This window comes from Aulonocara stuartgranti (genome assembly GCF_965226115.1).
Source record: "Aulonocara stuartgranti genome assembly, chromosome: 12".
NCBI lineage: Eukaryota > Metazoa > Chordata > Actinopteri > Cichliformes > Cichlidae > Aulonocara > Aulonocara stuartgranti.
The window spans coordinates 13,659,031-13,683,537 of record NC_138948.1 but is presented as its reverse complement, the minus strand read 5'-3'; the positions used below and the strand labels follow the sequence as shown (position 1 = coordinate 13,683,537).

General features: G+C 38.3%; 3 protein-coding genes and 2 long non-coding RNA genes across 8 annotated transcripts in view; 1 reads left to right on the top strand and 4 right to left on the bottom strand.

The window, feature by feature from the left end:
• Positions 1-24,507, top strand: part of smyd1b (SET and MYND domain containing 1b) — a 432,389-nt gene that overhangs the window by 371,176 nt on the left and 36,706 nt on the right. The window lies entirely within an intron of this gene.
• slc35d2 (solute carrier family 35 member D2) lies at positions 7-4,600 on the bottom strand. 3 transcript variants are annotated; one of them, XM_082555819.1, is made up of 12 exons: positions 4,412-4,600; positions 3,399-3,432; positions 3,230-3,316; positions 3,072-3,139; positions 2,897-2,968; positions 2,577-2,645; positions 2,367-2,469; positions 1,468-1,560; positions 1,299-1,366; positions 812-890; positions 506-588; positions 7-250 (listed from the first exon to the last, which is right to left on the bottom strand). In XM_082555819.1, the coding sequence occupies exons 3-12, from the start codon at positions 3,314-3,316 to the stop codon at positions 124-126; spliced, it is 849 nt and encodes a 282-aa protein (XP_082411945.1). In that variant the 5' UTR covers positions 3,399-3,432; positions 4,412-4,600; the 3' UTR covers positions 7-123. The 3 variants fall into 3 exon arrangements, with proteins under 3 accessions (XP_082411945.1, XP_082411944.1, XP_082411943.1); XM_082555818.1 differs by lacking the exon at positions 4,412-4,600 and adding an exon at positions 4,163-4,335; XM_082555817.1 differs by lacking the exon at positions 4,412-4,600 and adding an exon at positions 3,596-4,155.
• Positions 13,358-14,998, bottom strand: LOC309718288. Its single transcript, XR_014279940.1, has 3 exons — positions 14,866-14,998; positions 14,190-14,304; positions 13,358-13,902 (listed from the first exon to the last, which is right to left on the bottom strand). It is a non-coding gene; the product is annotated as an uncharacterized lncRNA (long non-coding RNA).
• Positions 16,162-20,128, bottom strand: LOC309719176. Its single transcript, XR_014280160.1, has 5 exons — positions 19,942-20,128; positions 19,473-19,590; positions 17,672-19,272; positions 16,990-17,107; positions 16,162-16,739 (listed from the first exon to the last, which is right to left on the bottom strand). It is a non-coding gene; the product is annotated as an uncharacterized lncRNA (long non-coding RNA).
• LOC309719699 (vasotocin-neurophysin VT 1-like) lies at positions 22,316-24,136 on the bottom strand. The gene is made up of 3 exons (XM_082555996.1): positions 23,787-24,136; positions 23,010-23,214; positions 22,316-22,934 (listed from the first exon to the last, which is right to left on the bottom strand). The coding sequence occupies exons 1-3, from the start codon at positions 23,904-23,906 to the stop codon at positions 22,798-22,800; spliced, it is 462 nt and encodes a 153-aa protein (XP_082412122.1). The 5' UTR covers positions 23,907-24,136; the 3' UTR covers positions 22,316-22,797.

Genomic DNA, 24,507 nt, shown 5'->3' with positions numbered 1-24,507 from the left:
CTGGAATATATTTGGAAAGCATTTTATTGATTTTATTTTTTTGCTTATTAATGCACATAAGTGCTGAAGTAATATCATGCTCCAATATGGAGCAGATCAGCGCCACCAAGTGGTGAAATCCCTTTAGACCTTAGAGTACTTTCCTGCTGATTCCTCGGAGATCTGAAGCTTCAGCTTTTGTGCTCCTGTGTCACTTCCAGATGGTTTCTTGTTGAAGGTCATATATGAGTACATTAGTCCACCTGACATACTGAAAACCAAAAAGATAAAATGTTCAAGGAAACAAAACCTGCAGACTAAACTATATTTATCAGAGAATGCCTAATCTTCACTTTCAATCAATATTTTGCTCTAGATTAAAATCCTTCCCAAGCCAGATTCCAATCTGCTGTTCTTATTCAACGTAGCATACTGTTTGACTTTTTGAAGAAATATGGCCTCTTATAGAGTCACGCTTAACTCTGTAGTCAGGAACAGAAAATAGCATTTAAGTCTTATTACTCACCAAATGCTGAGGCCTAGGAAATTAGTCCAAGAGAACAGGTAGTCTCCACCCACAAACATGCCAATATAGGCCACTGCAATATTCTGAGGAAAAGGTGAAATTGTGTTCACTTTAGTATCATTGTGTTGGAAATAAGGAAAAAAAACAACAACTATCTTAGTAAATCCCTCCACCTGTCCATCACCATGGGTCAAGAAAAAAGGAGGAAATTTTTTGCTGTGGATTTCAGTCAACAATTTTTCAAAGAACTCTTAATATTTGGATTTTGTACAATAAAAAAACAAACTAATATCACTGTGCTCTTACCTTTACTGCCCCAACTACTGTGGTTGTAAGTGCTGAGTTATAATGGCTGCAGAGGACGATGGAATACATCAGCACAAACCTAAAGAAAATTAGGACAAAAGCAAAACAGCTTTGAACAGCGATCTAACATCTGGGCCATTCCATCGTCAACTCAACACCCTCAGATTCAACAACGTTTTTATTTGTGCAAATATTTTAGTGTGTTTAATAAAGGTTAACGAAATTCTGCCTTCACACTATGAATACTTTCCAAGTTATAGGCCCTCAAAATACACGGAAGGGTGGGTAGAACATATGCCCTTTCAACTTAGTCTCTTTTTTAGCTACAATCATACCATATTCACCCCCTAGCCATCTCCGCTTCTGTGTCAGAATAATTTTCATCACATCCTAGTTATCTTTGATCAATTTTATATAGAATGACCGACTCAAGGAAGTTTGATTTCTACAATAACTGAACAGTTTGGACTGGATTATAGTGACATACCCCATTAAGCATGAAATAAGGAAACAAAAGACAAATGTGCCTTTCACCCAGTCTTCAAATGTGACTGCCTGTGGATCAAAACATAAAGGGTGGTAACAGAATACAGTTTCTGGCACAGAAAACCAAAAAACAACAATAAATAGCGATAATGCACCTGATCACAGTTTACCTTGTGTAAATCTCCAGTAAACGCACTTGCCAAGACAGTAGGAATGACAATTATTAATGCATTGTAAAACAGGACCCCATACTTCCCAAGACCCTTGACAAAAAGGAGGAAAACAAATGTAAACAGCAAACACTGTTATGCAATAGGGACATTTCAAAGTATTGAGAACGTTAACATTTTACTCCTGTGAGGCACATGCGTCATTAGATGCTCGCATCACTATGCATTAAAAAAAAAGGTTAAAAAATGTGCGAATCCCACGATTCTGCTTTTAGATATAAAGACGCTGCTAGTGTGGAGCTGCCATGATCAAAGGATATTCGTGAACGACACTAAAACCTTCTGTTTTGTTGTTTAAAAAGATAATGCTCAGCTTTCTTTTCTAATATTCTTCTTCTTTCAGCTGTTACCTTGGGGTTACCACAGCAGATCATCTACCTCCACTCCTAGCATCCTCCGTTGTCACATCAACCCTCTGCATATCCTTCTTTACTACATCCATGAATTTTCTCTGGGGTCTTCATCTTTTCCTTCTGCCTAGCAGCTCCATCTTCAGCATCCTTTGTCCAGATAAATCCACCCTCCTCCCCCCCATGTCTAAACAATTTCAGCCTTGCTTCTTTAACTTGGTTTGCACACTGCTCAGCCTGAGCTGTCCCACCTGTAGCTCCAACTCTGACACAAATCACACCTGACACGTGTCTCCACCCAATCCACTCTGCCTGCACACTCTCCTTCACTGTGCATTGCTTTGGATGGTTGTGCCCCCATTTTTCTTGGCAGCACAGCTGTGCAGTAAAATTGTTTTTTTTCTTCAAACAACACCTGGACAGAGATATATCTACTAAGGCAGCAATGCTCAAATTGTCTCTGTTTTTCTACGGAACAGGAAATCCTACCTTATCACCAAGTTTCTTCTTGGTGTACACTCCACTGGCAGCAGTGAATGCATCATTAAGCAGGATGAATGTATAGCCCTCCACATCAAAGGCCAGGTCTGAACTATAGGAGACAATAGAGATGGAGGTAAAGTCTACTTTGTTTTTGCAGTTCATGGAGAAATACAATTACAAAAGTAATTTAAATAAAAACAAAAAGCAAAACTATACCTTGCAGCAATCATAGCACCAAATACTATGGTTACAACACTGTACACAAGACGCTTTGGAAATGTTTTTCTGAAAATGGAGATAAAGAGGACAAAACAGGCATACATTAATGGGCACTTCCATTGTTAAATCTTTTTTTTTTTTAATCTCACATCCTACACTGAAAGCTCTCACATTGTTTAACTCCATTAACAAATCCATTAGAAACCTCTTCAAGTAAAGTACTTTAAGAAATTTCAGACCAAATCAGATGAGATAAGGCCCTAGAGTGCTTCAAGGCTCTAACAGTACGGTAATACATAGTTAGAATAATTCCTTACCTTAGTATATACGCTTCCAAGATCATTGTCATCAATATAGTGAATTTCCGCAAAACTGTAAACATGGGTAAACTGTAACAGATAACACAGTTTCGGGAAGACTGCATAAATGAGTACTGAGAAAATCTTAACTAAATTTAAGGACTAAATGTGATGCAAATGAACTGGTAAAAACCTGAGTTTTTTGGTGCTTGCCAGGCCTGTAACATGGTTCCCAACGTACAGCAAAGGGAGGGGGAAAATCTGGGCATAACAAACAAAAAGATTTATAGATCACAAAATACATTAAAAAAAGAATAAATAGAGATATTATAATGGGGTGAGGGTGCTTACTTTTAAGAGAACATTCTTGTCGAAATCTTGAAACTGCACCGTTTTGCTCTTTTTGGCCGCATAAAGAACAATAACAGTGGTGATCATCTGAAAGGACAATAAAATGAGTTTGTATTTGTTTATTATTAGTGGAGTGTGGGTGGGAGGTATTCGCACCTGGACAACATACCTGTCCAATTCCCAGACACAAGTAGGAGGGAAATCTGCAAAGTCAACACACAAAAAGCAGAACTCTTAAATATAACTCGACAACAGAGAATAAGCTATTATTACAAGCTTCCTTTATCTGTGAACTTAACAATTTTTTTTTGCTTCCGTCCTTCGACTATGAATAAATTAGTGATATCCCTACAAAGCGACACCTACCTGAAAGTTGTCAACACGGTTTTGTTCACTACGGTAATAAGAAACGAACTTCCGGCATAAAACAGTGCAGAGAGGAGCTTGAGCAAAGCGGAGTGTTCCGCAGTTTCTTCACAGGGTTCCAAAGACATAGTTACATACTGCGAATGAAGCTTTTAGCGTTTAAAATTAGGCTTGAGTTGATTCTGGTCGAGTGGCGACTTTCGTTCAGCTGCCCTTTCGTGTCCACCAGTCGTAAATGGCCACATAGCAAAAGAAAGGGTAGGCGGTCTTTTACAACTATTACATAATTCAGGAGATGGGTCGAGCTGAAGCCAAATTGTTTCGCCTGTCTTTAAAATGTCAAGCACATTTTCACTTAATAGGAAACGAAAAGAAAAGCACACTGTTACAAAATAAAGCGCAGACGTTCCAAATAGTTTACATGAGTTTTTATAGATGAAATGTAAACAGTTTAGGGAGAAAAAAAGAGGAAGACTCGGTAACCACACTATAACACAAAGTTAGTTAAACAACAGAAATACCAGTCTGTCCAGTTAAGAAACATAAAGCAACGTGAATCAGTTTCACCTGATTTGGAGCAAATTAAAGTGAGAACAGGTGCACTGGAGCGGCAACAAGGACCCCCCCTTTAGGACAGGGACACACCATTATCACGGTTGATTTTAATCAGGCAAACCTCCAGTCTTTCCTGCCTACATTCTAACACAATGTAAGATGTATGACAACAGGGGGAAGCATTTACACACAGGCAACATAAGGGAGCCACACAGCTCCCAGACCTAGACCAGTCTGACCATCTCTCTCTTCTCCACTCACCTGAGCTGAAAAGGGGGATCAGGTCAGCTCTGCACTACCTGGGAGTGCTCAGGAGAAACAAAATCTTTGAGAAGCTGCTGGTGACCTTCTATCGTTCAGCCATTGAGAGCATCTTTACATATGTGGTTCACTCACTGCACCCACGCTCAGTGGAAGAGGCTTCAGAGGTCACCTGTTTGAGTTGCTGTCCTCTAGGGGGCGCTACAGGTCCGTCCAAACCACGATGAACAATCTCAGAAACACATTTTCTTTTCACAAGCCATTACTGTACAAATTTCACATCAGTACTTCTCACATCACACATCACTACACATGTGTATATGGTGGTACTTTTGGATTTGTTTTCATTGTTATTTATTCTAAATGCTGCTACAAAGGAGCAGCTTCTAATCTTTTTGAACATCTGATATTTAATGTCAACAAAGGACTCTGATTCTGATTTTGAACAGGCAGGCGATGCCCACTGGTTATTTTTTCTCGAGTTTTGTTTTTATTATTGTCCTCGTCATGGCTTTGCATGGCCAGCAAAGTTAGTCCAGCTCCTCTAGGATGCTACATCCATACATTCTACTGCAACAAGGTTTGCTGTGTCCCCCAGTGCAATCTTAAGACTGTGAAGGAGATACCAGGAGACCGACTGCTGCACAAGAAGCTGGACAGGAACATAGTAGGGCATCGACCTAGCAGCTAGATGATCTGCCAAAAAGTTACTGCCAAATATTGAATTTGCTTTTTATTTATAATGTTGTTATTTATATTGGTAAATAATATTCAGCATGATTTATCCAGGATAAAATAAAGAAATTACCTGTTTTGTCATAGGTATCCTCACAAATCTGCACTATTTGATCTACTCTGCATTCTACATCATAATCGATCCAATCCTTTTGGGCAACTTGAAATATATTTGTAGAGCTGTTCTATGTTATATTTGTTGCAATTTCTGCTGCCCTCTTGGACACATCACTGTATATAAAAATGCATTTAAAATATAAATGAGACCTTTTACCTGAATAAATGAAAGACATGTCCTTTGCCAAAAACTGATTGTGGGCAGCATCTAGCAGAGATATCGTTTCTGGCTCAAAATTATTTTGGTACCATTCATGTGATATATGTTTGAGGGATTATAGGTCAACAAGTCATTCACAATAGTTTAAATACCAACAACTCATTTTTATATACTTTTTTAACAAATACCAGTATTTACTTCTTGACAGATGATCACTTTGTGGCACAACAGCCTTTTCTGTTCAAGGAGGAACAGAAGCAGTGCTGCCAGAGTCTTACAAATCACCCCCAGTGAGCTACTTGTGAGCATCTTTATGACTCTTTTTGAGACATCAGGAAAAAGTCCTGATAGCTTTAATTGGGACCTGTGCTCACAGCCCAACACCAACACAGGTAAAACTGATTCACAATGTGTTGAAGTGGACAGATGGCTGTGTGTTGTACTGTATACTTGTAAAAAATGGCCCCAAAACAGGGCTTAGTGTATTACAAAACACAAGAACATTTTAATTTTTAATTGTAATAGACCAAATTCAACATACCATTGTTGGTACACAAAAGCTTATTTTCCCTTTTATGCAAAATTGTACCTTAAAGAGGTTTATTTCAATACATTGTACTATGAAGACAATTTCAGGTCTGCATATTATTGAACAAGAGTTCTCTTTAGTCTACAAATATGGATTTATCTCTGGTGTCAGCTGATCTTAAAATAATGCCAGGCTGCCTTGTGTTTGGTTATATACCTGTATATATGTATATTTAATGTACTCTGCGTTTCTCTTTTTTTCTCAGGCTAATGTGCTCTGATTACATATAAAGAAATCTAAGATAAGCAGCCTAAATGTACATTATATGGCATTGTCAGCGAATCTTTTCTCTTACGTGTTTATTCTTTTTTTTTTCTTTTTTTTTTTGAAGTAGGGACATTGATTGTGAATACATGTTATTCACTGTATAACTTAATAGATAAATTACACATAATTGTGCGGCACTTTGGTTCTCAGCTCTAGGCTGAAACCTGCCTGATCTCTGCCAAGTTAAACATTACCAGACAAAAAGTGGTTATCATGCTTCAGTAGGCAAGTAAGCAAAGCTCTTATTTCTGGAAGTGTCTACCGGACTGTGCTGCACCCATAAATGTACTGTTTTGTGTATTTGAACATATTTTCCCACAGTGAGCAGTGGGACTGTTTTTGCTGTTAGCAGCAGGTGTGTATGGACAAGTTTTTCTGAGATATTAAAGTGTTGATACCAAGACAAGAGAATAGTTTGCTTGAGACAACTGAATATTAAATAGATTGGTTCTTACATACAGCTTGCCTCCTTTACTCATTCACATCCGTTCACACAAGAACATTTTTCTATGCCTTTTTTTCTATGTGTGCTTTCTATTTAACCTTCAAACACATTCACACCCAAATGAATGCATCTGTGAGTAACTTGAGATTGGCCCAAGAGGATTTGGCCTGCAAACTGGGAGCAGTCATGCATCAAACCACCTGTTTCCTGTTCTACCTCCTGAGCTACAAAAAAATATGGGTATATTGTGTACATTGTCCATATGCAGAAGAAATGTGAGATGCCTTATCTTGCTAGCTTGGTATAGGAAGTAAATTAAAGATATGATAATTGTCTGTTGACACGTTTCTGAATATACTTGCTTTGGCAAACATGCATACCTGAATTCCTGCAGTTGAGCAGTCTATGGAAAAATCCCTATGAGTGTTTCCACAAGATGGTGCTGTAGCATCAGGCTCATGTTTGACGGTGACAGGGAAACTCTTGTAATGATTGGCAGCTGTTCACAAAATCAGTTTGTACCTTTACTTCACTCTCAGAAAAGTTACAAGTGCAGGTCTGCTTTGTTATAAATCTCTCCTTTAAAAGCCCTTCTCATCATTTTCACTTCACAATAAACAAAACTGATCCCTTTTCGAAGACCTTTTCCACATAGTTCCTGTTCCTCTTAAACGGGATGAATCAATGCTTTATGACAGTTTTGAGTGCTGATGAATGCATGCCTGGAGAACAATGACATGGGATTAAATTGTGGGCAGAAGTTCAACTGTGCGAAGCTGTGACATGTTTTTGTGTATGTGTGTGTGTCTGTGTGTGTGGGGGGGTTAAGTTTACCTATACTCTCATCTGACACTGTGTTTTTCCTCTTTGAACTTTAATAAACTCTTTCTCTTGTTATTTAACTGTTTAACTATGATAAAATAAAATAAAACTTCTACTCAGTGGAAACTTTCTTCATAATTAGAATAACCACCACTGGAGAAACCTGCTTTGACTTGAATACACTCATATGGGAAAGTATTTATGAATGTTTCTGATCCTTTGTGACTCGAGGCAGTCAATAAAACCGTAATTTGCCGGAGGCTCTCTTCCATTTTAAATGACTTGCTTACAGTTACGGTCATAACAGGTTCATCAGTTGAGTATTAACATAAGTGACTCTGACTTGATAACTCATATAATGGACCAATGACGAATCCTGTTAAAAAGCAAGGAGCTTAAAATGTGGTGAGCCAAGAAACGTAATTAAAAATTAACTGTAAACCTGCCAAAGTTAATAACAGAAATACGTTAACACGGGATGCCTGCATGGTGGGTGATGGTTAAACAGGAATCTTTAGTAGAATAAATGGCAAACATTTTATTTAAATCTAACAGACTGTGCACATCTTGTGTGATGAACTGAAATAAACAAAAGTGACAAATTAGGTAAAGAGTTTGAGCCACAATGTACCACCAAAGAAGCAGGTGTCCCACAGGTGTATGACTGGATTACCACTGTGAAGGCCCAGCATATGACTCACATCCCTTTTTGTTCTGACATCGTTCAGTGATTTCCAACAATGAAGTAACTAGCATTCTCAAAGACACCAGTCACCCTAAGATAGATTTATATCAGATGATAAAGATGATCAGTCAAAAGAGCTTTGCATTGCTTTTGTGGTGTCACACACTTCTACTCATCCTTGGTGGGGTGTGGAGCTACAGCAGGTGTGGCGCATGAACAGGTGAAAAATAAACAACTTTGCCAATGCCATTGTGATGACATGTATTTATGTAGGATTTACATTTAAATCCTTCTTATTGTTATGGAGTGATTAAAACATTAGGGAGCGGGATTAACTTTTCTCAGCTTCTGAAGTGAAAGAAAAAGTGTCTGAGAATCTCTGTTCTTAACAACAACAGTGACGAAGCTGCCCCGAACCCTAACGGCAAAATGACCCACACAGCATAATCCCTCATGACACGGATCGAGACTCAGCCTTCTGTATGCTTCACTGTAAAAACAAAGATTGCAATTAAAAGTACAGGTCTAAGCAGCAATGAGCAACATAGGATCAGAAGCTCAATTTATTTTTTCATAGTTATACAGTTAAATAACAAGAAAAAGAAGCTTTATGACAAAAAAAGTCAAATAAATATAAATTTTAAAAAAGTCTACTTTTTTAATAGTTAAAAAATTACCTTTTGATTATCTTGACCTTTTTTTTATTAAAAAAGGAGGGAAAAAACGGAGAGGGGGACAGCTTTAAGCTAGATAGTGTAAGTATGGATAACAAGCCAGGGCTATGAAGTCGTGAGAAAAGGAAAACACAAGTTTATCTACACAGGTTTTTCATCTCAGCAGACTGATGCAGCCTCATTGTGCAGTCTTTTCTCCCATATCAGTGGCATTGACTTGATTTGCTACAATGATGGACTCCATAATCCTGAAGAATCTGTCTTGACTTATCGAATTGGCTATAACTACAGCCCAGTCTGAAGATCAATATGCTGAAAATTGTTTCCAGCTCCAGAATTTTACCAATTTTACCAATGTAATACCATAAAATGACAAATGCCAAGGTTACACATTGATTTGAATGCATAATGGGTGGTGGGTAAAATCACTGCTCAGCTTACGGCAAAGTTGGGATGTCTTCCGAGCTCTCACCTTCCCACTCTAATGTCTGGCTCTCCTCCACCTCATCCGTGACACCTATAAGTATGACTCTTCTTCTGCAATTCAAATCCTTTCTGGCCTGTTCAGCCCTTCGTGAAGGGACATTGGGAGTTGGTGAGTGCAGCTGCCCACAACAAAGGTCACTGAATGAAAGTTTTGTTTGGAAAGAATTAAAGTTACTGTACATTTCTGAAAACCCTCTGAAGTTAAGAATCTCAGAAGAAACTGTTTGATTTGTATGAAGGGAAAAATAATAACTGCAAAAAAGCCAGTGTTGTCTGTTAGTCAAACCCCCACAGATGTGGCGTGACTAGAAAGCACAGGAGGTCCTTTCAACAGTATAGTAGGACCTAAATAGATCGCCTACATTTTGCTTTACATAGAGGTCTCAGAGTCATGACCAGCACAGGGGACAATAATTAATTGCTGGATCTTAGAATAATCATCAGTTTCCTTTTTAGTTTCTTTCAGGCTTTCAACGGTCATTTTCACAGCTTAACAATACAACACACGACATGAAAAACATTCGTAAGGTTTTTTGTGTGTGTTTATTTAAGTAAAATCCAGGACAAGAAAAGTTTTTTTTTAAAAAGCACTTGTGCGTGAAGAAGCTCCTCAGGCAAACGAAGAGAGCTTAATGTAATTATACTTTCCCACCTAACAGTGTTTTTGTTCTTCACTGTATGGAATGTACTCAAATAAATCAAACAAGCTTACTCATCCATTCTCAGAAGTTTCACAGCCTTTACTGTGACAGCTTCTTTTCAGCGGATTTGTGTGGACAGAGGTGGTAACAGGATCTGAGCACTATTAGGGGATAAGATCGAACAAGTCCCCAGTATACGTAAAGAAACTTTCTGCTAGACTTTCTAGCATTACACAGACTTACAAAACTCTTTGTCTTGAGCCGAACCTTATGTCTTTTTATTTTGCTTATTGGTGGCAAATATAAAGCCATGTCTTTTGTTTTAAAGTTATCTTGAGCAATAGTTCTCTGGGCTTTCTGAAGGTCTTTCAGAGTTTTTCTTTGGACATTTCTTTTTCAGTCATTTTCATTCCAGTCCTTATAACTTTCAACGATTTCAGGGGAATGCTTTTTGACTTTGTTGAACCACTTAACAATGACATGTGAATCATCCAAGCACAAAAATGCACTTAACTCATTTCTTTAGTTTAATCTATGAAACATTCTAAAGCTATACAGTGTGGCATAAAATAGTATTTTTGCACCAATAAGGTGATTCTTAAGGAGCTATTAACTGAAACCATATCTTGTCATGATGTGCAGCTTAAAAAATTGGAGGAAAAAAATTGGCAAAAGTTTTATTTTAATCCCTCATGCAATACCACCCAGAAAGCATTTGATTGGCAGTGGCTTAATTTTTCACTTTGACAATGATCCCAAACACACTGCTAGCACAGTAAAAGCTTACCTGGATAGAATAACACACAATGAAACACTATTATTAAATGGTAAATGGCCTGTATTTGTATAGCGCTTTACTTAGTGCCTAAGGACCCCAAAGCGCTTTACACGTTCAGTCATCCACCCATTCACACACACATTCACACACTGGTGATGGTAAGCTACATTGTAGTGTTGAAATCTCCCAATTCTTTGAATCTTTGGGCTGAAGGAAGGACAATACTCGGTGTATAAATGCTCAATCAACAATCATTTATTTCCATACAATTCAACAATAAGAGCATTACAACGTCCGGACGGGAGAGATGCTACCAGAGGGTCAGGCACATGTCTCAAAATGGTGACGGGTTGCTCAGCTTTTTATAGTCTCTAGTGGCCCCCAGCTAGTCGTAAAAGCCAAAACATCACATTTTTTCTCTGTTACAGCGCCTAAGTTATGACCTCGGCAGTTGTTTCTCTGCTTTCTGTAAGGTGGGGGTGTGGAATGTGGTCTATCTATCTCCCCTGTCTTTAGACACAGAGTCTCCTGCTTACAACCTTCTCTTCATGATTCAACAATTAAGCATGTCAAGAAAACAGTGTAACACATTCCCAGCAGATCAAGGATACAGAGTGATGCACATTTATCTAATGAACTAATATGTGAATATGTTCTGTTAACTCAAAAGTATAATGAGAACTACACTACATACAGCTCACACACTCTATATTAAAGGGTATAATGTGATCTACAGCAGTATTCTAATTCAACTACTTTGATTACATAATAAGGTAACATATAATAACAGAATAATTTAATAGTAGCCACAGCCACCCTGGGGCGCACTGACAGAGGCCTCCCTACATAATGACTGCGTCATTATGGGATCAGTGTGAGATCAACTTGACCTAGAATGAAACAAAGTGCAGCAAACATCCAACAGCTGTTCCTGAAGACTACTTAAGTTACAAGAAAGCTTGCCCCAAATAGGCGAAATACATTTTTGACAACACTCTTGCTCAACTGAAAAAAATTGTCTCAGTTATCAGTACTGTGCAAAAGTTTTAGTCAGGTGAGGAAAAAATGCTGAAAGCAAAGAATGCTTTCAAAAATGGAAGTGTTGCTCATTTATTTTCATCAATCAACAAAATGCAGTGAATCTAAATCAAATCAATATTTGGTGTGACCACCTTTTGCCTTCAAAACAGCATCAGTTCTTCTAGGTACACTTGCACACAGTTTTTGAAGGAACTCGGCTGGTAGGTTGTTCCAAACATCTTGGAGAACAAACCACAGATCTTCTGTGGATGTAGGCTTCCTCACATCCTTCTGTCTCTTTATGTAATCCCAGACACACTCGATGATGTTGAGATCAGGGCTCTGTGGAGGCTATGCTATCACGTCCAGTAGTTCTTGTTCTTCTTTACACTGAAGATAGTTCTTAATGACTTTGTCTGTGTGTTTAGGCTAATTGTCCTCCTGCAAGAACACATTTGGGGCCACTAAGCAATCATTTATATCTCTGAAAACATTCCCTGAACACTCAAAGCTCTTTATAGAGCTTGCGTCATTCACCCATTCACACCCATTCATACAAGAACTTTTTCTTTACAGTTTGGAAGATATTGAGATATTAAAATTTGCAAGAAGAGTGGAACATGAATGACAATTCACTGACTCAGAAACATAGGTGTCTGAACTGAAGCCACAACAATCTATCAAATTTTGATTGTGACAGAGTTCGTTTATGTATTTAAGGAAGATTTGCGTGACACCAAACCAGCTTTGAGCTTGTCAGCACAGGGAAACACTATTACTAATGTCTGGTGCCAGAAAAGCAACAGACTGGCAGCAGATTCATGTAGTCATGGGGGCTGTTTATTCATTGATGAATGTACTTGCCTCTAGGGGATAAATCAGGGTTTCTTATCTGAGGATAACACTGAATCGAAAAAAAAGTCTTCCTTCTTTCCAGTAAGGACTTGGAGTTTCATTTCTAACAGCATTCTTAGACACTTGTTCTTCCATCCATTCATCCATTCGCTTATCCTTTTCAGGATCGCGGGGGGCACTGGAGCTGTCATAGGGCGAGATGCAGGGTACTCCCTGGACAGGTCGCCAGTCTATCGCAGGGCTAACACACAGGGACAGACAACCATTCGCACTCACATTCATTCGCACATTTACACCTAGTGGCAATTTGGATTATCCAATTAACCTATCCCCACAAGCTGCGTGTCTTTGGACGGTGGGAGGAAGCCGGATTACCCGGAGAGAACCCACACAAACACGGGGAGAACATGCAAACTCCACACAGAAAGACCCCGGCCTGATGGTGGAATTGAACTCAGCACCTTCCTACTGTGCGGCAACAGTGCTAACCACCGTGCCACCGTGCTGCTGTTATTTTGATCGTGACACGTTTCTGAAATGACTGAACATTGTTGCCCAGCAGCAACTTTGTTATCATAATGTGTCTATGCTGGTTGGCTGAACTATGGCTGGACCACTGACCACTCTTTCAGGTGCAGACAAAATAGAATAAAAGAATGATATGAATCACAGTTTAAAGTTTTTTTTTTAATTCTTAATGTATAAACACTTTTACAGGCTATGGCATACACTATTACATGCTGTAGAGTGGTATCTGTTAATTTTACGTTGTAATAGTAGTACTAGTGGTAATAATATCATCACATTAATGCGTTAACACAAGAAGTACCACTGCAGGCAGTTGAGATGGGCTCAACTCAAACCAGTTCATGTAGTTTCATTTTTAATAATGCATAAAATGTAATGACACATTTTCTTAATATAAAGTGTGAGTATATGAAACCACAGTTGTACCTCTAAAAAGTACTTGAGTAAATGCAGTGTTGCTTTGTAACAGAGTTACAGTAGATAGCTTTTTAAGATCAAAAGAAAAGCAACAACAACAACCAAGCATGATGATGTATATCATATAACATCATATGTGAGAAACATGATACCCAGACATTTGGAGAAGTACGTTTTTTGTTCCACTCTTCTTCTCTTTCAATAGCTCCTCCAGGATTAGCTTCAGTCTCGGATCAACACACAGTGGCCTTTTGAAGCCTTTTACAAACACCCTGTGGGTCCACATAGAAACATAAATACATTTCAGTTTAACATAACAGTGCAAATGCAGTAACCCTAAGCAAAAATGAAGGAAAACTGCCTCTGGATAAAGTTTCTTTATTGGTGTTTATTTTTTACATTAAATTTTCTTTTTATATGATGAATGCATGATGTTATAAGTAAATCATAACAAAACAAAATTACTGTCAATAATTCTCAAAACCTTCCTTTACCAATCATGTAATAACTACAATATTACCTGTAACCTTTTGGCACACTTAAGTAAACAAACACTTACACAAGTGCTCTGATGTCACAGGCACCGATTTCCTGCATCTCCCATCTCTGAATCTTCTTCAGCATATATCGTTTGATTTTTTGGTTTACTGTCATGCAGCAGCTTGGGATGCCAGCTGTAATGTGAGATTAAGACCAAATTTAAGAATTTTAAAAAGTATAAAACTAACATAATATAAAAAAATAAAAGAAAAAGACATTTGCTAGAGAATAATTGTGTGTCCATTCTAACAGGTCTCCAAAAAACACACAAACAAAATTTTTTTTTACAGTATTGCACTTTTATAAAAAGTTTATATATGTCTAATTTTTGTATTTTTAGCATCCTAAAACCAAACAGGGCTAGGTTTTTTGTTTTGTGCAATAGTCTTTGTGGTTAAACTGATCAGATAAGTCAGCTTAAAGTTAACTTTCTAAAACATATTTTTACTGGAATAATTTTATGCTTTAAAACAGCTGGATGAAGAAAAAACTGAAAAAACCCTCCAAAAACCAGCTGTGCTAAAATGCACATGCATCATCATCTTGTTTAAATCCCAGGAGGAATGTAGAGTCATTGCAATTTTCTCAGAAAAAATCTTTAAATGTGAACTTCTTATTTAGGACCTGAAGTATAATCTGTACAGTGCCAGTGCTCTCTTGGTTTCAGCATGTGTGTTTGCTCTGAGTGTCCTTACCTTCACTGGAGGTGATGGCCAAGGCGCACAGACAAACAATCAAAAAGACAATTTTCACATCCATGATGGCAGAGCAAGTGTGGGGAGGCAACGTGCCCTTGATGTTTAAATACTGACAACAAAGCGTACATGTGCATCCACCCACCAACTGTCAGAAGGGAGTGTGTGAGCATGTGCTTTAACCAGTAAGAAGCTCTTTGAATGAAACACGATGCCTAAACATTAAAAACAGTAATAGTAATATAAATATCAAAAGGTTATTAAATGACTGCCATACTTAATTAAAAAATTTAATGAAGTGTTCCGTTCACTTTCAGCCCGATGTCTTGTTTAAATTGTTAGTGCTGTCAGTTACTGGAGTGCTTGACTCAGACTCTAACAGGCTCTAACAGGTCCAGTAACCACTCTTCAAACAGAATCCTATTGAACTGATGTGTATGGAATGAAAACACAAGTAGAGCCAACAGTCACGAAAGAACAATTGTCACTTTTAATACATCTCACTCTTTTTACTTTCTTTTCTGTGAAAACGTAGAGTCACAATCCCAACAGCATTTTTAGGTAGCTCAAATATTCAAATTACATTTTCACGATAACCACTTGGTCAATTTTTTCTTAAATGTCCAATGTTACTAAAAGCTATTTGCAGTATTTGGTCTTTTCTCATTGCTTTAATATTAGTGAGTGGAAGTTACTGAGTTTTTTGCTTTAGCCACACACAAAGAAACATTTACTTAACAAAGACTTTGGTGTCTACATTGCTTTTCTCTGTACTTTTATGGCTTTGTTTATCATTAGAGTTCTGGTGTTTGGGGGATTATTTAGACCCTTTCATTTTGGAGTTGCCCGTCCTACCCAGTGTTTCCTATTGCGTAAAGTTGTCTTGTATTGCTTGTTCTAACTGTATTTGTTGCTTCCTGGTTTATTTTGACACCAGTTATTTTCCGTGCCTTGCATCCAGATTCATTAGGTTAATTGTCTTCAGCTGTGTTTTCACCTGTTTCCCATTTCCTTCATAACCTCGTGTGTTTATATTGTATGAGTCTCCCTCTGTCCACTGTTGCCTTTGTTTTGTGCTTTTTTAATACTTTAAAGTATTCCACATTAAAGCTGCACTTCAAGTTTATTTGGGTCCATATCCTGCCCATTAAACTTTTGATGTTGCTGCGTATCTGAAATGATTGAATATCATTAGCTTTGTTATCATAATATCTCTCTGCTAGTTTCACTATGGCTGGACAATCTTGACTGCTCTTTGCATGTGTAGATAAAGTAAAAGAAAAAATACAGCACACCTCGCTGTGACATTTTATTAATTCTGTTTGTATATATGCAGTAGAACAAGATATACCTGGAGGACTGAACAGTTTAAAAATGGATACAATACTACAAAAATACCCAATGAAATGCCCGAGAATGATATGTGTCAATGCTGGATTCTATGTTACAAACCATCACTATAAATGTCTTAACTTGTAAGCAGTAGTCTTACAGGCAGCTGAGATGGAGACAAATCTAACTGACTCGTGTACCTTTAGTAATAGCAATTCGTGAAAAGTGATGACATCTATATGGTATTTGGGTAAAACATCAGAATATAAAATAATAGTAGTACCTCTAAAATGTACCTGAGTACATGCAAAGTTTCTTAGCAACAGAGTTACAGTAGCAGATAGCTGCCTTTAAGATCAAAATAAAAGAAAACAATTACACGAAGGCTCTTGAAACTCTTGAAAACACCAGATGATATGAAGATTCCTGGAGAAGAGAGTTTCTGTTCCACACCCTACGATCTTTTTATCTTCATCCTCTTCAGTCTTCGGAGCTCACTAGGATGAGCACATATTGGCTTTTCATAGCCCTTTAGGTAAAGCCTGTGGATGCACAAGAAAACACGATTATGTTTCAGTTTAAGATAATAACACAAATATTTATGTAACTCCGAGTAAGATCAAATAGAGATAGAATCTGGTGACAAAGTTTATTTCTTGATCAGTCTTGATCATTATAAAATTCATACAGTAGAGATTATCAGTGCATGTTATGTTATCGATGATCATGTGATGATCAAAATGACCCGTAACCTGTGGTTAAACTAATCGGATGAGTAATTTTAACACTTACACAAGTGCTTTGATTTCACATTCGCCGCTGCTTTTCTGCATCTCCCATCTTTTAACCTTCATCAGTGTCCGTGGCCGGATTTTGTTCTTTGTATGTAAGCAGCATTTTGGAATTCCAGCTGTAACATGAGATTAAAACCAAAATGTGGAAATTACATTATGTTTTCTTTGATTAAAAAACGTATATAGAGATCATTTTCTTCCATGATAGTTACTCTGAGGATGTGCGTCCTTACTAACATTGCTCCAAAAGAGACACCCCCCCACACACACACACCTTAGTCTAAACATTCATGTTTTTACAGACCAGTTACCGATGTCTACTTTTTTCCCGAGAGCAGAGCGCGTTTTTTGGAACACCATGAAACAGAACAGAGCTCAGCATTTTGTATTGTGCAATGGTGGTTGTGGTTAAATTGAGCAGATGAGTCAGCTGAACGTTAGCATGCTGAAACAAATTTTTATTGGATTTTTTATTGGAATAATTTCAGGCCAAAACAGACAACTGTATTCATCTTATCTTGACTTCAACATTAATGTGCTTGCCACACACATGCCCTTTTCTCTCAAAACAGCTTTAAATGTGAGCTCATTTATTTATTTAGGATGTACCTGACGTATGATCTGTGAAGCGCCAGTACTCTCTTGGTTTTTGCATGTGTGTTTGCTCTGAGTGTCCTTACCTTCACTGGAGGTGATGGCCAAAATGCACAGACAAACAATCACAAGGACAACTTTCACATCCATGATGGCAGAGCAAGTTTGGGGAGGAAACGTGTCCTTGGTGTTTAAATACTAACACATATCTGCGCACCCACCCACCAACACTGAGACGTGTATGAACATGTACTTTAACCAGTCAGTAGCTCTTTGAAAAAATCATGTTGCCAAAATCATAACAGTGATAAAGGTAAATATAAAGTTTATTGGACAGTACTCGAATGCTTTATAAAAATTCATCTTACTTTCACCTTTACCTCTGTGCTTAAACTATCAGTGAACAGCAGGCTAATGTATTGTCCACAAGTTCAGACATGTGTAATAACGATTATTTAAACAGAATCTGACTCATGGAAATTGAATTAGAGAAAGAATATGGGTCACTTTTAAAAGGTTAAAAGGAATGTCGTGCACCTTTTTCTTTTTTGGAGAACTAGACAGCAGCAGTGACATGCAGGAACGGGTCTGGGCCAGACATAGCTCCAGGCCCCTGCGGCACCTTTAGAACAGCTCAACTAAGTGAGCTATAGTAACACACCACAGTGTGTGGTTGGTGTTTTTCTTCTTCTTCTTCTTCTTCTTCTTCTTCTTTTTTAACATTTTATCAAATACCTCTAGTATGTGGAAACTATTTGGAGTAGGTCATATTTTTCCAGAGCTTCAATATAAGTGAATAGCAGAGGCCAGTTTCCTTTTTAAAGGGATTTCTCAAGGAATGGTTTCCTGCAACCAACATTTATGAAAGACACTTCCCGAAATGACTGAATGTGGTTGGCAAAAGCAGCTTTGCTACCATGATGCAATTTTATTTAAGCTTAACATGGAAGCTACTTGTCACAAAAGGGCGTGACACCAGGTAGTACAAGATTTTTGATTTGACTTCCTGACACAACCTTGTCTCTAGTTGGAACTGAACCAGCAGCCCTTCTTAACTGTGTTAACTACTACACTATCAAGCTGCGTGCTGGTAGTCTAATGATGGCTTGATGATCATAACTACTATATATTTGCAGATTAATAGAAAACAAAGTAAAAGAAAAATAGACATCACACTTTACAGTGTTTTAAAAAACATCTATTTGCATCAGCGCAGTGGTACAAGATATAGTTGCATCATTAAACAGTTTAAAAAGTTTTAGTACACTGTAAAAAAATACTCCATTACTTCATATTCTATTACATGCAAACCTATGTTTTTTCTTACATATAGCATAATACACTTAAAGTAGCAACTCAGAAGTAGGATGGTGTCTGTCAATGTAAAACTAAAATATAGTAGCAGAAGTAATATGATATTACTGTACTAATGCCTTAACATGTAAGCAATGTTGCTGCAGGCAGCTGAGGTGGAACTAAATGATAATTATTACATAATAAAAACTCTGAAAAACACCTTTTGTGGGAAACATGACACACAAACATCTGGAGAAGACGTTTCTTCCGCTCCTTGTCCTAGGAAGGACGTCGGCGCGCCATCTGGTCCTTTATTTTCAGAATGGTCTTCAGTTTTGGCTTCACATTGGGATGAGCACATACTGGCTTTTTGAAGTTCTTTACATACAGTCTGTGGATGCACAAGGAAAAGCAATTAAATACAAATATTAATGTAACCTGAAGTAAAAGGTATTAGCTTACAGTTTGATTACTGATCATTATTTAACTGAAACTGTGCAGCTGAGGAATGCATGATTACATGAATTATGTATCATGTAATAACTACAAAATTACCTGTAACCTTTTGGAAAATTAGTTTTCAACACTTACACAAGTGCTTGGATGTCACAGGCACTGTTGCTTTCCTGCATCTCCCATCTTTGAACGTTCATCAGTATTCGTGGCCGGATGTCACTCTTTGTATTTATGCAGCATTTTGGAATTCCAGCTGTAAGGTATAACCAAATGTAATGTATGTTTTTATGGAGCCTCATAAAACTGAACAGGATTAAACATTTCATGTCATGTAACAGTGGTCATTGTTAAACAGATAAGAAGCATTATACAAAATGTCTTTAAAAACACTGTATGAACACTAAAATTATTGAAAAAACAGACAAGTGTTTTCACCATTTCTAAACTTTAGGAGGAATGTGGTAATCACACAGCTGCACACATAAAGAGCTCTAAGTGTCAATTTATTTACTTATTTTGGATGCACCTGATGTATAAATCAGTGCATATTCAGTCCAAATGTCTCCTTGATTTTGCCAAATGTATTTGGCCTGAGTGTCCTTACCTTCACTGGAGGTGATGGCCAAAGTGCACAGACAAACAATCACAAACCCAACTTTCACATCCATGATGGCAGAGCAAGTGTGGGGAGGTAACGTGTCTTTGGTGTTTAAATACTGACACAGAGGTCCTGCACATGCCTGTGCACACACCTACGAAGATCCAGAGAAGCACATGTGAACATCTGCTAGCGTCTCTTTGAATGGAACTCGGTAATTAAAATGCATTGAAAAGGTATTAGTATAGTATTGGTATTAGTAAAGTATTTACGAAAAGAAAAGTTACTTTCGTTTCCAGCTTAACTCTTTGTTCAAACAGTCAGTGCTCATAAATACAGGTATGATGCGCCAAGGCAGGCTCTGACAGGTTTAATCACCACTCTTTGAACAGAATCTTACTTGACTGATTGATATGAAATTTAAAAAAAATGGACGACACACCCAGAGTCAACATTCAATACAATTCACTGCTAAAGGTCAAATTAGAACACAAAGAACGTCAGATTTCAGTCTTTTCAGGGATATTTTCCAAGTCTGGGGACAAATTAAGATGTGTGATTAGCGCAAAGCTCGGTAATAACATTTAATAACTGATTAATTTTGTTGTTAAGAGTTCAAGTGGCACTTTGAAGTACTGATCATGCAGGAAACTTGACACTTTTTACCCTTTAATGAATGCGCATGAGCAAGATTGTGTTGATGAACTCAACTTTTGGGCACACAAATAAATAAACAAATAAAAAATGCACGGTTAAGTCATTTTAAAAGTGTCGTCCTGTTTTCCAACCTCTTTAGAGCCAAGGTTCATTGTGTACCCAGGTGTGGTTTTCAACTCTTACGTGTTGTGCAATTTAACTGAGCGTGCAAGCATACAGTATAATTACTGAGAAAAAAAGAAAAGAAAAACATGCTGAAAGGAATTCTTCTGGTTGCACCAATGTCAATGAGTGACTTCTTGGCAGTTTATTTTAAAGGTGGGAACATTGGTAAGTCAGTAGGAGTCATAACTGACAAATAAAAACGGTGTCTGTAGGATGTTTGCGCTTGATTTGCACTTTTGATCCAATGGCTAATAGCTCCCCAATACCACCTAAGGCCTTTGAATCGCAGCACTTTATGATTTATGGGATCTTGCTTCCCAACTGTCTTTGCCTTTGTGACATAGATGTATTGACTGAGGTTTGAATCTCTCTGACATGTTTTGTTCCGTGAATGAGATCTGGAGGATTTGCTTTGGTTTTAATGATAAGCCTCTGTAGTCTAGTGCAACTCCTCTGTTTAGCTAATGAAAACAGTGTTCAGTAACCAAAGTCTACAAAATACATCATTTGTTAACCACGAATGAGAATGTGTTGAACTAGCTAAAGATAAGGGATGATTCACACATTCACTCTTGAAGCACTTTATTTGTGTCAGTTCCATGGCCAATTTAGTATTGTCATTTAACCTTACAGACATGTCTTTAAACTGTGGGAGGAGGCTGGAGTATCTGGAGGAAATCCACGCAAGGCACAGTGAGAACACACATACTCCACACAGACAGGCCCCGACTGATATTTGAACCAATCGTCTTCTTGCTGTGAGGTGACAGTGCATGACATTGCCACCCACGTGTAGGTTCCCCTTGTGCTACTAAAACAGCTCCGAGCTGTTTTGTCATCATGGTGTGACAGTAAGGTAAGGTAAGGTAAGGTAAGGTAACTTTATTTATACCTAAAGGCAAGGTAAATTTGCTTTACAGAAAAATGACAGCATTTGACATCCCTTTAAAAACACACATACCTAGTAAATATATAAAACTCACTGGGGTGGCTGGGGTCTGAAACCTGGGAATTGGCAGCAGGTCTATTTGTATCTGTGGGTTTTGAGGCGTCTCCTTCATAGTGTGGAGCACAAGATGAGTCACACATAAAATGACTTTCCAAAAGTTTAGGATTTTTGACGTGCCACACAGGTATTGAGTCAATCAAAGAACATAACTGTCAAAATCTGGGAGGTCCTGCATCTAGTGCCAACTGGATTGAAAAACAGTGCAGACAAACTGCCAGCACATACAGATTTGGCAGCAAATTAGCATTCACACAGACAGGAGTCTGATAGTTAGAAACCACTATCTTTCATCTACGCAAATTATACATGTTGGTACACAGTGCTGAGTTATATGGTTGGAGGATATGAATGCATCAATGCAGTCAGTTTATGTAATTCCTTGAGCAGCTAATCTGTGTGCAAAACAGTTTTGATCGAAACTGATCAAATTACAGCAATTACCATTCCTGATTACTCTGTGGTTATTGTTGTGGTTCCTTTGACTGTCGCTTTCTTTCGCACACTCAAGAGTATTCTGGGAAATGAGGAATCAGAAGAGCCTTTTTGGCATTCTTTCATTCTGTATTGTTTCTCCCATTTTTAATATACAACAATATTTCTACTACACAAGAAGCAACTGATCAAGCATTGACATTCTGCTGTTTTACCTGGATGCCTGTATCAACTGTAATCTTTAACCTCTGACTTATTTACAATGTGCTCTACTATATCTCAGTTTTGAAATTGGAGCTCTCGGGTGTCTTCTTATAGAGAATAAACTTTGTTTACAGTATGTGCATTAGTATATACATTTTTTAGGGGGGAGCACACATGAAACCTAATGTTTTCCTATCAATTAATGTGGTTCTTCTCCCCTTGTATTTTTAGCCCAGCTAATCAGAAAGACACTTCAAACAGAAACAGTAATAGAACCAAGAAAATTTAAATTGTTCAGAGTTCAGATCCCAAGGCTTATAGTGGAACATGGATGAACTTCATTTCTGTTGCAGTTCCAGGTCTTGAGCAGCAGATGGACGCCCACACATAAAATATCAGTACTCATTCTGTCCTCTGGCAGCCACATGGAGAAGACGCATCAGCAGCTCTGTTGGTGAGCTTCTTTCAGAGCCGTGGACTGGATCTGTGGCCTCTGTCTCTCCCACGCAGTCAGAGTCCACCATACAGCCCTCTGAAAAGAAGAAAAACAAGAAATGAAGTTCATATCTTACATGTCAACATGTCAATCAATCAGACCAGTTCGTACCAGAATTGCAGCAGAATCCAGAAATAGCGCAGTGCCCTCCCTCAGACCCACAGGATCTCCCTCCTGCCTGGCAGGGGGTGAGCAGGTAGTTCTCCTCCACACAGTGAGCTGTTTCTGGGGAGCCAAGCAGGCAGCCGAAACCGTCCCCACAGCAGATACTGGGGCCAAAGCAGCGGCCCCTGTCTCCAGGGCCACAAGACTTGCACTGGAGGAGAATGGAATTGAATTTAGCAGTATTATTTTCTGTTATATTATATCATATTACAAGACCAATGATACTTTCACGTTCTTTTCCATCTTGTATTCAACAAAATCAACATTCATTGCATTGCCTCAGCAGAAGAATTATAGCAATATGAGCATGTGAAATAAGTCACAACCATTTTCTTTCCTACAGTCTCTCACTGTAAATCAGTATTTTTAAACTACATGAGTAATATCTAATTTGTGACTTTAAAAAAGGTTCAATTGAGTTGGTGTTATTTTTTTTAAAATCTTTCCATAAGTGACTTTTATTTTTTATCAGTATGATTTCTCTTCCGTTTTTATTAAAATCTGATATACCCAGTAAACCACTCACATTTTGATCCCATAACATCCAGTGCACGCTCGGTTTCGCTTATTTAAAGGCTGCTTAGCATTCCTTTAATTTTGTGAATTGCTGGACCGTTTTTTCTTGACCGTTTGTTCTAATGTTATAGGCTAAAGCCAATTTAGAATCAAACACAGCCAGTTAAAGAATAAGCATGCTGTCTTAGCAGAAAGAACAATGCTCACCTGTCTGATTCCAGTTTCAGTCAGCGCTCGCTTCCCTCCTCGGGGGCAGTTCTGGATGTAGCAGGCGGAGGAGAACGCAAGGAGTCCTAGGACGCACAGGGGGAACAAGGAGTGAGGCATCGCTGTCGGTTTGGAGTGAGCGCCGCGCTGCACCTGTGTGTCCTCCGCCGGTGTGGATGTCTGTCTGGTACTGCGGTCATTTCTCACTTATAAGCAGATGGACATGTTTGACAAAGCGATTGATTCCTGACGTCACTTTCGTCCCCGTTGCGCTCTCTCCGCAGGGATGCGCGCCCGAAGGCCACCGGTGTGCGCGCGACGCGTGCGCGAGAGGTCGCCACAGATGTGGCTCTGCATCGGATGTGTGCCATCTAACAAATCTACACAAAAACAGACACGACAGCAGAAGATACAATTTCTGTATTCAGCACTGCGCCTATTTGTAATAACTTTGAATAATTTCACCCCCCGCTTTGACTGACACACTGAAAACGGCAAAACATGAACAACTAATTGGAGTTTGCGAACAATTTATTAGCCCAAATTAACCGCAATGAGGGGGAATAATGAAGAACATTTAATGATCATGCACAGTTCGTCACTGTGTGTAGTTTTCACTTTTAGATTAAGACAAATGTGGTAGCATCATGACAACAGAGGTCACACAAATTATGTTCCAGACTTAATGTAAAACTAGTGGGTGTAATGATCCTAACCAGAG